At 35.5% G+C, this 14,410-nt stretch overlaps 1 protein-coding gene across 1 annotated transcript; it reads left to right on the plus strand.

Moving 5' to 3' along the window:
- The first annotated feature begins 6,824 nt into the window (after nucleotides 1-6,824).
- On the plus strand, nucleotides 6,825-9,093 carry LOC115995609 (9-cis-epoxycarotenoid dioxygenase NCED1, chloroplastic-like). Its single transcript, XM_031234696.1, has one exon. The coding sequence runs from the start codon at nucleotides 6,914-6,916 to the stop codon at nucleotides 8,747-8,749; it is 1,836 nt and encodes a 611-aa protein (XP_031090556.1). The 5' UTR covers nucleotides 6,825-6,913; the 3' UTR covers nucleotides 8,750-9,093.
- The last annotated feature ends 5,317 nt before the right edge of the window (nucleotides 9,094-14,410 follow it).

The following is a 14,410-nucleotide window of genomic DNA, read 5'->3' on the forward strand; positions in this document are numbered from 1 at the left end:
CACTGTTATGCATTCACACATTCAAAACTTTATATTCACAGGTCTTATACTCCATATTCACAACTTGAGAACTCCACATTCACACATTACAAGGCTACAAGTTGCTAGAACTTCTTAACTCTATTACAGATTCACACATGCATAACTCTACATTCACGATTTCTATACTCCATATTCACAATTTGAAACCTCCACATTCACACATTTCTGGGCAACTCTACATTCACACAATCATAAATCTACATTCACGATTTCTATACTCTACATTCACACTTTAAAACCTCTACATTCACACATTTTTTGACAACTATATATTCAGCTATATATTCAGCAATATGTTTACTAATTTTTTATATAAAAAAAAAAAAAAAACAAAGAAGACAGAAACGACGTAATTTTGGACCCAGGTCCACCTTGCAAGGTGGACCTGAGTCCACAGCATAACTACTGGGCGGTGGACATATGAAGGTGACAATACATAAACCAAGTGTGACATTATTTGTGTATAGTGTAGCACGTGAATGTTACGTTACATTACAAAGAAATGTGTTATAATGCATCAGATGATATTTATGAATTCTGATAAGAACAACAAAAAAATCTAATTACTCTAATCTGTAGTACATATAGAATTGTTAGACTTTTTTCCATGTGACGGAGAAGAGAGGAGAGAAGAGAAGAGAGAGTTAACAAGTTTATATGTTAAATTGAATTTTTTTTCTCGAGTTCAAAAAACTTTAAAAAAAATTGTTAGTGCACAACAATACTGCACACGCCTATTGGGGTGATTGGTGCTACCTATTAATTTCCTTTCTTTTTCCAATTTTCCCTTTTCTCTTTAATTTCTTCCATGTGGCATGACAAAAATAGTGTAAAAATCCAACAATTGCTATGGTCTTACTAGAAATTAAATGTATGTGACATGTGGTGTTAGGGCCACGTACACTTGGATGCATATCATATCAACATATGCAATAATTGGAATGTTCTCACCTATAGAATATTGTCTTTTTTTTTTTACTTGTCAAAAAAAATAAGATAACTCCAACCAGATTAATCAAATCGTTAGTTTGATAATTAATTACGAAATTATAAATATGACTTTCAGTGTGAGTGACCTATTGAGAAAAAAAATTTGAGTACAGAAAAAAAAATCTGCTTTTTTCTGGTGGTTAAGTTGTAGGGTAGTTTTACTCCATCAAGTGGATATTGATGGACACAAGATGTTAAATTGTATACAAAAGTCCAATAATTCCTTAAAGAGGGAACATATATTATATGCTATTTATAATAATTATATTAAACCCCCTTTAAATTGGGCCCAAGTGGAACTGCAATAGCAAGTGTTGAGTCCCATCACAAACAAAAGAGGAAGCAGAAGCAAGTTGGGGATGTCTAAGTTTGTGTATAATTGAGGCTTTTTCTATGACTGCATAGTGCAATACATAAGAGCCACAATAAGGTGAAACCAAGTGTCCTAGATTAGAAAGGCATATGAATGGGATATTCTTTATGTCCAATTATTGATACAGTTTTGTATTTACATTAATTCTATTCATACTGGGTGGCTGAGCAGAAGAGCATGATTCTCATACATTGATTATCACGAATTCAATTCCTGCCAACACCATTCTAATATGATTTACACACGCCAGCCCACTATTGTGAGTGAGGGCAAGTGTCCTCATAGTTTCCATAGTATACAATTAGACATAATTTTTGTTGTATGTGGTACAAATTGAACATAATATCATTCAACATCTTCAAAATTTTCATATTATTATTGAAAAATTATTATTATTATTATTATTATTAGTGATAAGGAAAACCCACCGCTACTATTTGAGAGTATACATGTGATAAATCCCGCCTTGTGATTCTAGCCGACAAAAAACTGCAAAGAGATAAACCAGCATAAGCTATCTATAATTGATTGGCTCAAGTTAAAAAAACTAATAAGACATTTAGGACCTGAAACCTTGTGATTATCAAACCAATTCTCCCATCAATTTGATTTTATTGTTGCAAAAGAACAATGTTATGGGCCCGGGGACAACTAACCGACAAACAGAAGCCTTGTCCCTCAAAGCCCCTTTTTTGAAAATTTGCCCACTTGAAACGAAAACCGTTGAATCATCATCATCATATCACCACCTTCAATTCCCCAGTCAATTAAGTGTTGTGTTCCGTTCATCCTCGATAATGGGAGTCGCCATTCGCCATACAATTAAGTGCATTCTCAGATTCCATTCCAGTGCCCCAATATCTACAATATATAGCTAACTAACTTGTTTAACTATACTGTTTGTAGACGACGATGTTTCTAAGGTTTCCATTATCATTCCTATGTGGTTCCGCAACACAAATGGTGCCATGGCGGACCAGGCTGATTTGAACCAAGACAGCGACGTGGACAACTTGCGCTACGTTCTGTTTGGTCTTTGTTCCTCACTTTCGTTTATTAACCAACATTTGCCACATTTCGTATGTTAAATTGAGACTATATTGTGATGGGTATCACAAAAATAATTAAGCCTGCGGTCCTTACACGAAAATGCCCTCTTAGGGCCTCTTAGTGGGGTGTTTTTTCGTGGGTTTTGAGAAGTTTTTTTGTAAGTCTGATTAAAAAAGAGAAGATGGGAGGGAAGAGAAAAAAGAAAAAAAAATAAAATAAAGTTGATTTCCAAAAAAAAAATAAAATCTATATAGTGCCAATAACGCGCCTGCTGGGCGCAATTGTGATAGTCACGCGTAGGCGGCGACGCTGTCCAAGTTCTGTTGTGGGTCCCACATTTTTGCGAAAAACCCCATTCTTGCAGAGGAGCTCATCCATATATTCTCTCTTCATTACCTCTTTCCTCCACCTCACCTAAATTTTCTCAAAATCTGGTACAAAATTCACTAATGTGGATGGCCTAATTGTGAACCTAGATAGCCAGTAAAAGATCACAAAAAAATAAACTAGCTTATGTATAGTATTACCAAGTCAACTGCCCAACGAACTCGATCGGCTAGGTATATGGTTTCTGCATGTTCTTAACCTAGAAGTAGGGGATATGCACACTCTTGGTGAAACTCGTCTTATGACCCTTGTTAGCAAAAGATTATAAGAAAGTAAATGAATCTAGACATTATCAAGTCAATCGTTTGAAAAACTCGGTTAGGGTATTCCACATGCATGTTGTTAAGGGATGGAGTAGCAGGATGGAGAGGAATGGGAGTGCAGTGTGACTGTGCCATGGGTACTCTATGTCTCCATATATATTGAACTAATGCATGAATGATAACCCCGACCCATTCATCTACCTTGTTACATCTCTATCATACATTCATCCTTTGACTTTCTCAATTCAATTATGTTTGCTTCAATAGTTCAATGTTTTTTGGTATTCTTGTCGGTCAACCTAGCTAGCTTCATATATGCTTATTAATTGTATACATTACGTGCCCTACCTTCAGAGAATCAAACATAGTAGTAACCCATTCAAAAGGGATGGTTGAGTGATCGATCATAATTTTTGTGTCAAAAATAAAGTCATAAATTTAATTTTTATATTTATCACATAGAAATTTTTCTAGTGCGATTTGCAGTCTATTAGCCTATTACATTGAAACGAAGTTTATTTAGTTTGTTAGCTATTATAATAAAGTTTACTCTTATATACTTTCAACAATTGTGATTATATCCTGGCCTTCAGTTAGTTAATTAGTTGGTCGTTTTTCCTGGTAAGGGTGGCACGCTTATATAATTACATTCATTCATTTACAATATATATATATAATTAAAAACTGCCGCCAAAATAGTGAATGTTTTTGCGGCGTACGATCACGCAACGTGGAAGATCAGAAACTTTCGAATAATAAATTATTTATGTGAATTATTGGAGTAATCATAGATTCTTAGTACTGTTTAATCAGGTTAACGTCACTAATTACGTTAATAAAAATGAAAAAATATATTTGGAAAAACGATTAGTAATGTGATGGGAATAAAATGTTGGATATGAAAAAAATGAATATAGTCTTATACTTTAACTATATAAAACATATGGGTATAGATAATCGATAATATAACCCAGCGGCGTAGCTCAAGTGACAAGTGAGCTCTCTTTGTGGGGAGGAATTTCGGGAAAATCCGGGTTCAATTCCCACAAGTGACGATTCCCCCTGGGCCAGCTCCCGTGCCTCCTGGAGCGAACGTGGGTGGACCCCAATAATATTAGCCCTCATAATATAATAGCAAGTTTAATTTGGTCTAGCTAGCCCGTCCAAGTTAGTTGGACGACGAGCGGTTGCCTTGATAATCACAAGGTTCTAAATTCACTAGGCTAGGGTTTTTTAATTCGAGCCTTCTAAATTCACCAGGCTAGGGTTTTTTAATTCGAGCCAATTATTTATGAGCAACCAATTTCTTTGTGGTAAGAAATCGGACTTCATCTAAAAAATACTTTTAGGTAATGGTTATAGGTTTTCAGTAAATAATAAAAGTTTGTTCTATCGAGATCTTATTACTAATGATGATCTTATGATCAACCGACCTGAAGATTGTGTGGTTAATTATTAGTGATGAAGATCTCATGAAATCCACATCTTGATAAAATTAATCATAGTATCAAAGACGTGATAACATGCATGTGTGTTGCAACATGCGACAAATATAATAGGTTTCGAACAAAACTGGCCGGGTGCCCGGGTATATATACTGCAACTTGCTCTGATCTTATGAATTATATGATTGACAATGATCATATCATCTTAGCCATATATTCAAGAACTAATTGACAGGGACTAAAGTTATATTATAAGATTAGTCATATCTATGGGGAATGGGGAGAGATCAGTTCTTTTGTTGACTACTTAGCAACACACGAACACATATTAACCTAAAAAACATCTAGAATTTGAACCATTCAGTGTTATTTTGCTCAAAATGATATCGTTTTGAGTGAAATAGCCTTTAAAAAAAAGGAATAATAGTTAATCGGACCGACTAGGCGGCCTAGGAGGTCTAGGCAACTACCTATAGCTGGCCGACCGCCTAAATCACCGATTATGGTGATACGCTACGTAGCCGGCCGACGCCTAGGCAGAATTTTTACACCACTGCTCCGGACACATGAAATAGGACTAGAGAAGTCTCACCACCCAAAGGACTCGAAGATGTACATCGAAAAAGATGTGTTCCTGTGTAGTAGTCCACAAATAACACAAAGAAATAAATCACACAAAAAAATCACGTGTGATATATTTAACCAAAAAAATATTAACAATAATCAAATTTATAACATTTTTATACGAAAATTAGTCATGTTTTTGGAACTACTTTCCGATCTTTTTGTTAAGAAGAAAACGCGTGTAGGCACTGATGGGGACTAATAAAAATGCAACGTGTACGGGCAGAGATGAATGTTATTATAAGAGGGTGGAACGCGGGTTACTTTTTCCAACCGAAACAACGCAATAAGCCAAACACGGCCTTCGATCGTAACCTCCATCAACCGAATGTTTTAGTGGTTCCTTTATTCATTAAAATTGGTCCAATAACATTACAGCTTTTTAACATGTCGTCCGACAGAAAGAAAAGCTACTCATATGCTTTCTACATATAATATTATTATTTGCGTATCCTTAATAACTACCTTATAGCTTTAATCACTATTCTCCTTCAACAATCAAAGTTGAGCAAAGTGGTATCCCCAAACTCACGACTTCAATGCTTCTTACATGTGCACGCATAAAATTAATAAAAATCATTTGTTTATGCATTCTAGAGAGATTAGGAATTAAAATATCTTTAGATTAATTAAAATGTGTTTTATTAAAGTTTGACGGAAAAGTGTTTGTTTTTTACTTTTCAGATTTTTTTAATCTTTAGAATTACTCTTGAGAGTTGAGATAAACTCAATTGATTGATTAATATGTGGTGTGTCAAAGTTTGATGAAAGAGTATCTCTATCCCATGTTTCTATTTGTTAATTTTCAGAGTCGTCCTCATGGATCGTGTTGAAATTTGATTGAGCAGTGTCTCTTCCCACCTTTTTGATTTGTTAATCTTTGGAGTTACTCTTGAAGTACCGTTTAATTGGTTGATAAATATGTGTTGTGACAAAGTTTAATGGGAAAGTATATGTTTCTCACCATTCTATTTGTTAATCTTCACGACATAGCTCAGTTAGTTGACCAGTTTATGCTATATATGTCAAAGTTTGAGGGAAAGTTCCCTTTTCACCTTTATAATTTGTTAACCTTTAAAGTTATTTTTGGCGTACAGCTCAATTGGTTACACCAATGTGTTGTGTCGAAGTTTGATGGAAGAGTATCACTTCCCTACCTTTCTATTTGTTAATTTTTCGAGTCGTCCTCGAGCATAGCTCAGTTAGCTAACTAATTCGATAATCTTCAGAGTTATACTTACGTACAACTCAATTGGTTAATCAATATTTGTTGTGCCAGAATTTGAGGGAAGAGTATCCCTGCCCCACCATTTTGATTTGTTAATCTTCATAATCGTTATCAAGGCACGGCTAAATTACTAACCAATTTTAGTTGCATGCGTCAAACTTTGACGGAAAAGTACCCCTTTCCCACCTCTCTGATTTGTTAATCTTCGAAATCGATTTAATAGCACGAGTTGTTGACTCATCAATTTAAAGTAACCGTGACAGTCTATTCCGGTGATATAAGTACGGGGTCAAATAAGTTAAGCAATAGAGTGGCATTTGCACATATCCAACACGTGTTTATCTCCTACATGTTAGAAGTGGACCTTAAAGCCTTCTCATCTCCCTATAAATGGCCTCTCCCCATATCCCTTCTCCCTACCACTGTCTCTTCTTTCAACACTCTTTGAACCAAAAAGGGCACTCAAACACCCACTTCTTGTGGTGCTAAAACACACCAAAAATAGAGAGCCATGACCAATGCCACCACCACTACAACTACAAATCCCCCTTGGGTTAATAAGCCCAAATTGAGCAGTCTTAGAAGAATGGGTTGTTCTTGGAGTCACCTTTCATTTTCACCCCAAAAGCCCAGCAGTCAAGAATTGAGATTGAAAATTAACTGCTCTGCTCAATCTGTGCTCCATTTCCCAAAGCAATCTTCTGCTCCTCCCACTGTTCCAACTTCCAATTCAACTGCCATAACTACCATTTCTTGCCCTAAAGAAGCCAAACCTGATTCTTGGTTTTCCGGCGGGTGGAATTTGGTGCAGAGAGCTGCAGCGGCGGCGTTGGATGCGGTGGAGGGAAAGCTAACAGAGCATGAACTCGAACACCCTTTGCCGAGAACGGCCGACCCACGAGTCCAGATCGCCGGAAACTTCGCGCCGGTGCCGGAGCAGCCAGTTTGCCATTCACTTCCGGTGGCCGGAAAAATCCCGGAGTGCATAAACGGAGTCTACGTCCGGAACGGGGCGAACCCGCACTTCGAGCCCGTCGCCGGCCACCACTTCTTCGACGGCGACGGGATGGTCCACGCCGTCAATTTCAAAAACGGCGCCGTTAGTTACGCCTGCCGGTTCACGGAGACCCAGAGGCTAGTCCAAGAAAAGGCGTTGGGTCGACCCGTTTTCCCCAAAGCCATCGGAGAACTCCACGGCCACTCCGGGATTGCAAGATTAATGCTTTTCTACGCCCGCGGCATCTTCGGCCTTCTCGATCACAGCAAGGGCACCGGCGTGGCAAACGCCGGCCTAGTTTTCTTCAACAACCGATTACTCGCCATGTCGGAAGACGACATCCCCTACCACGTCGCCATCACCCCCGCCGGCGACCTGAAAACCGTGGAAAGATACGATTTTGACGGGCAATTAAAATCCACCATGATCGCCCACCCCAAGCTCGACCCAATCTCCGGCGAGCTTTTCGCTCTCAGCTACGACGTCATCCAAAAACCCTACCTCAAATACTTCCGGTTCTCCAAAACCGGGTCAAAATCCCCGGACGTCGAAATCCCGGTGCCCGACCCGACAATGATGCACGACTTCGCCATCACCGAAAATTTCGTCATCGTCCCCGACCAGCAAGTGGTGTTCAAGATCTCCGAGATGATCCGCGGCGGCTCGCCGGTGGTGTACGACAAAAACAAGGTTTCCCGGTTCGGAGTACTAAACAAGTACGCTAAAGACGCATCGGAGATGAAATGGGTCGAAGTTCCCGACTGTTTCTGCTTCCATCTCTGGAACGCTTGGGAAGAGCCCGAAACCGATGAAATCGTGGTAATCGGGTCGTGTATGACCCCACCGGATTCCATTTTCAACGAATGCGATCAGGGGCTAAAAAGCGTCTTATCAGAAATCCGGCTAAATTTGATGACCGGAAAGTCCGTAAGAAAACCCATAATTCAGACCCCCTCAGAGGAGGTCAATTTGGAGGCCGGAATGGTAAACAAAAACAAGCTAGGTCGGAAAACCAGGTACGCATATTTAGCCATAGCAGAGCCATGGCCCAAAGTCTCCGGGTTCGCAAAAGTCGACCTTTTCGCCGGCGAGGTCAAGAAATTCATCTACGGCGACGAAAAGTACGGCGGCGAGCCTCTTTTCCTCCCCAAAAGCGCCGATTCCGAGGCGGAAGACGACGGCTACATCTTAGCCTTCGTGCATGACGAGAAGACATGGAAATCCGAGCTGCAAATCGTGAATGCACAGACCCTTCATCTTGAAGCCTCTGTGAAGTTGCCATCGAGAGTCCCTTACGGTTTCCATGGCACATTTATCTCTGCCAATGATCTGTCCACCCAGGCCGTGTAAAATACAGAGTTTCAGAGCAATATTGCCATGGCAGGGGAGACTTACCAGAGGGATGATTATACATCCCCGGAATCTCCCCTGTTCCATAATTTTCTTGTTTTTTTTTGCCATTTTGAGTTTTTTTTTTTGTTCTTAGACACCAGTTTGTAGCTCTGTGGGTGTATTTACAATGGGAGCTCAGCTGGTTTCTGCTTATTATTGTTACATTCTGCATGAGAGTGATGAGTATATACTTGTAGGAATTAATGTGCATTGAAATGATCTCTACTTCTTTGTAATTCCATGCACTTGTATAGTTGTATTTTCAACAAGTTAATAATGTTCAGTTTTTGACTTTGGTGATTTTTTCATATTTAATTTTCTATATTTCGTCTTATTTGTGACAACCACATGATGAAAATATTTAATCATTATTTGTCATATCACTTAGTAAAAGTGATAAATAAAATTTGAGAGTATATGTAGCACGTCGACATATTAGGGTCCGAATGATTGAGCTAAGGTTTTTATTTGTGAAAAATCAGCAAAATCACTCGATTATAACTTTTTTCATGAGGTTGCTCAATGGACTCTTTGTGCTTCAGTCTCCTGATGAACCCTAAAGAAGTGAGTGAAACATGATTTTCTCCCTACTGGGTTGCTCAATGGACTCTTTGTGCTTCAGTCTCTCTTTGTGCTTCAGTCTCCTGATGAACCCTACTGGATCACAAAGAGTCAACAGATACCTCCACTAAGGCTCGAACCCACTCCCTTCCACATGAGAGTGTACACCGGATGCCGCTTGACCACAAGGCCTTTGGCAATACATGATTTTCTCCCTTTTAGTTGAGTTTGTGACACTATTTTTCTTGTACGATTAATCTTTTGATTTATTCAATACATATTATTAGATGGTGACTGCGGGTTCCATCGTCACCAAAAAGGTAAAAAAGTGTTGCAATTAAAGAGTATGGTTAAAGTTGTGCCGTTGTGGATCAATTTGTTTTCCATACGAGAAAACATGTCGACAAGGTAAGTGGTCTAATCCTCAAGTGGCCCATGAGAGTTGCGACAATGAGAGAAAAAAGGAAACATTATAGTAAAAGATAATGTGTGCATATAATATATATAATTTGAAAATGATCGAAAGTCGTTTTCATCCCTTCCATGCAAATTATCAACTCATTTGTGGCAAATTCCCATTGGCTGCAGCCTTTTGCTAATGCTTTGGGTCCCTTTGCCATTATCAACAACAATTATATTGCACATCAATGGATACCATCTTAAATTAGTCCTTCTTTCTCTAATTCATTTTGTTATTATTAATTATATTGGTCCATCTTTTCATGAGTAATCAGATATTTTATAATTAAAATATAAGTTGGTATATCATTAAATAGTTTTTATACATTGCATATAGAGCGTTTTATATTTATGTGTATTTATTTTTTTTTTCTCTTCAATTCACTCCCTTATCTAAGTACTTAGGTGACAAAGGTAAAAATATATTCCTAGTATGAGTACAAATGAGTTGAGTTGAGCTCAAACTCGAAATAGTTATACTAGAACTCGAGTTCGATTGAACTTAAAAATTTAAACTCGAGTTTAGCTCACTAATTTTTATAATAAGGATCAATTCAATTCGATTAGTCCGAGTCCAAACTCTGTGTGTGTGTGTAATCAGGTGCAAACCAACCTTAACTTGCGAACATACGAACTATTGAAGGATTGCACTATAATTACTATATGATTGCACCGCAATAGCTGGCAGACATGTATGGAAGACCTTGCGGTACAATCATGTAATAATTGCAGTGCAATTCTTCAGTAGTTCACAGATTCACACGTTAAGGTCAATTCACACTTGATTATGGATTTATATATATATATATATATGTACATGTGCACTGTGTAGAGTTTGCAAGCAACTTGATGAGTTACAAGTTGAATGGTTTTAAGTTTCAGTTCAAGTTGAATTTGACTAGACTCGAACTAAATTTTGATTGAACATCTTAACTCGTTTGCATCCCTATTTCATAGAGAGCATTACTCATGTCATACATTTTTATTGTGATAAGAAAAGAAAAGAAAGAAAAACTATGAACCTCACATTTTCTAAGCCAGTCAATACGTATCACATCAACCCACAAAGTTAAAAAAGAAACAAGAAAAAAACGAAATTACGTAGTATTACTCTTATTAATTAGTTTTAATTAGGCCTTAATTATTCCATTTTGACTTATTGACAAATCTCTGGGGGAGATGATTAATTAAACCTAAAAAGTAAATATAGAGTTTTGACTTTTAACAATGATAGATGCTCAAGATATTTTGAATTTCATATATAAAATTTATATTTTTAATCAACTAAAGAAAAATGGAAACCCATCCACTAGAGTAGTGTCCATTTCATGATCAACACTACGAAATTTATGATAAATGCAAAATTAAACTAAAATAAAATGTGACACCTAGTGCGCTGACACCTTTGTGGGTTGTTAAGTGATTAGTAAAATATGATTTTTGTATAAGAATATTATAAGTTTGATATTTGTTAATACTCTATTAGTGATATATAATCTAACAAGTAGATTAAACCCAAGAGTAATTAATAATAATAATCAGTTTAGGCTAAATTTTTTGAGAAAATGTAAATAATCTAATTGGAATTGAGTACTCTTAAATATAGATCTTTAAAGAGTTAATAGCTCTATTTCGATGACAATCACTAGATGCAAGGTTTGATTCTTACTGATGGAAAATATGCAATGGGATTCTGAACATTGCAATATTTGCAACGAAGACGATCCCATTGCAAAGTCCACTGCCAAAAAAAAAAAAAAGAGGCAGGATTTTTTGAAATGAAATTTCACTTATACAAATCATAATTTTTTTAGTAATGTTTGTTCTAACTTCTGAGCACCAGTATACAAACATTTTGAGAAACTTATAAACCGTTAAGATACATCGTGCTCACTAAGAATTCATATAGAAACAGTAAAACTAATCAGAATTAAAATGCAATACTTATAAAAATACGCTTCAATTCAGTCAGTCCAACATATAATAAATGAATTACACTGTAGTACTACATCTTTAACCTCAATCTATTGTGATATACATCATGCCACAGACAATGACAAACATTATAAGCAAAAAGTAGTAACTTTTGGAAATCTAGAAAAGAATTTATCAACAGATGAGCAGCCAATAACAAAGTTGGATTTGAGAAGATATTTTAAAAGGAAGAATATACGTGAAGACTAGGTATTGGACAACTGTCTTTTTCTACCAAGTATTTTCTGTTTTCACTTTTCTTAATTGTAATTAAGTGCTTGCTGATATATACATGTTGTTCGTTGATCCATCAAAAAATAATCAGCGAGGAGACGTGTGAGACATCTTGAGTATAACAAATTATAGAAAACAATAAAATATATACTGATTTAACAATGGATTAAATAACTAACACTCTGAAATGGTTAAACACTTATGCAATTCAGTAAGTCAAAATTAGCTGATAAGCTAACTATTTTATCAAATAGGATATATATGTATTTATAGATGGTGGAAACTAATCTATCTGTCGTGTATAGGAAATTATATGAAGCTTAGCTTGTAAAATATTCTAATTTTCATACTATAGTTACTTATATGGCATGTCTTTGGCCCTATTTGGAACTTATCAGTCAATTTTGACTTATTTAACCACTATTAGCTATTTGACTTGGTTAAATAACCAATATAAGTGTTTGATTAATTAATTTTTTTGTAACAACTTATTACTTCAAAACGTTAAAATTCGATCAGCTTTTTGAGAAAGTCATTTTGCATGTAATCAACTAACAACTAACATCTAATTTACTAAATAATGTTCTACAATCAACTAATACTATCAACTAGTCAGAACAACTAACTCAATCAGCTAACGGCTATTTACCAAACACTCCCTTTATCAAACTTGTACTCAACCTTACCAATATTAGCCATCAAAATGCCTTCTAAATTCGAACGCGTCTTTGATTGGACCTCATAAAATTAGGTTATAATGTACCAAAAGTAAATCATAATTAAAGTACATTCCATTCTTAGCCATATCTACTATAAATCTTAATTTTATATTCAATTCTTAATTATATCTAATTACAACGTTCAAAAACACGCTTAATATCCATTTAGACTATTAAAAAAGACCAACAACGTTTGATATCTATCAATTGTTGGATGGATTTGGTTCATTGTCTTGTGCACCATTATACGTGCACCAATGTTATCTTTTCTTTTCCTTTTCTTTTTATTTAATTTTAAATCTCATTTATCATTTTAAAAAGACATAATTATTAATTAATTATAGATGATGTAACACTCACCATTTTTATATATTGGAGAGGTCTATCACCATGTACTTAAATTATTATTATTATTATTTTTTTGAGAATATACTTAAATTATTTATTAACTAAAATGGAATGCCATGTCCCTTTTTCCTAATTGTAAGAATAAACTAGATTGTGCATCTTAATGTATATACACCTCAGCGCCATAATTCCCTAGAAGAAAACTAGTACACATTTGTCACTTTGTCGGAGAAAGAACATAGAAAGGTATAATGTAGGGTTATTAACGGGAGAAATATTTTATTTTTTGTTGAAGAAATAAAAAGATGGGAGAAAGAAAAATAAAGAATATGTATGATTTTTTTAGGAAAAAATCTTGCAAAGCACAAATTGGTTAAGCTCATATTTTTTTAAATTACAATTTATTTTTATGTATGATTTATAGGTCAACCAACACTCCCTCCCCCCCAAAAAAAAAAAAACTAAAAACTAAAAACTATAAAGTCTTGATGAAGTTTATTATGTTTTTTTTTAAATGCAATTTATCTTTTATGTATGATTTGTAGAGTATTATGCATGAGTGAATTTATCTGTACATATTTAATTAGTAATGACTGCATTTTTTTTTTTATCGTCAAAAAAGAGAAAATAGACCAAAAAATCTTGGGTATGAAATGGGGAGTGAAAAATATGCAAAATATCAAGCAGCAACATATCTGTATAGTTGCAGCATGTGATTAAATGCGTTTTGCAGTGTGGTCACCACCTCTAAATATTTTGATTCAAACCCTCAACTAATATAATACCATATCTATATATATTTTACTACTCGTACTATACCAACTATACATATTAATCATTCAATTTTTTTTATTAAAATAATTATTAAAAAATGATCAAAGATCTTAATCACTAAAAAAAACTGGTCAATAAATCATGTTAGAAAATCTAAGTTCGTGGTCGAAATTATCGATCACTTTTTCAGGTAGTGTGAAAATTCACGCCTTAACTGTAAGAGACACTTTTAAGCCATACCACTAATTCCCGTTCGCACTAGACCGGCCCAATTAAGAGACAAAGTGCTACTCGAATTGGTTTTTCCATACAAGAGGGGTTCAAACTCTCGACCTCTCTTAAGAAACAAAAGTGCACGGTTACTCACACCAATCAAGTTGATTTATGATCAGTAATTTGGAGAATGATTTTGAACTCCCAATTTAACTCCTAAAAAATATCTCAATTTTCATCTACTTTTAAATATTCTCTATATTGATATATATAATGAATTTTTTAAATATCAACACTGTTGTGTTCCATAAAAAAGTTTCAGATTCAAATCTCTTTT

This window comes from Ipomoea triloba, chromosome 11 (genome assembly GCF_003576645.1).
Source record: "Ipomoea triloba cultivar NCNSP0323 chromosome 11, ASM357664v1".
In the NCBI taxonomy this organism is placed as follows: Eukaryota; Viridiplantae; Streptophyta; class Magnoliopsida; order Solanales; family Convolvulaceae; genus Ipomoea; species Ipomoea triloba.

Bases quoted from the DNA above. Each gene is read 5' to 3' on its own strand.
- LOC115995609 (XM_031234696.1), top strand. From the start codon at position 6,914: ATGACCAATGCCACCACCACTACAACTACAAATCCCCCTTGGGTTAAT.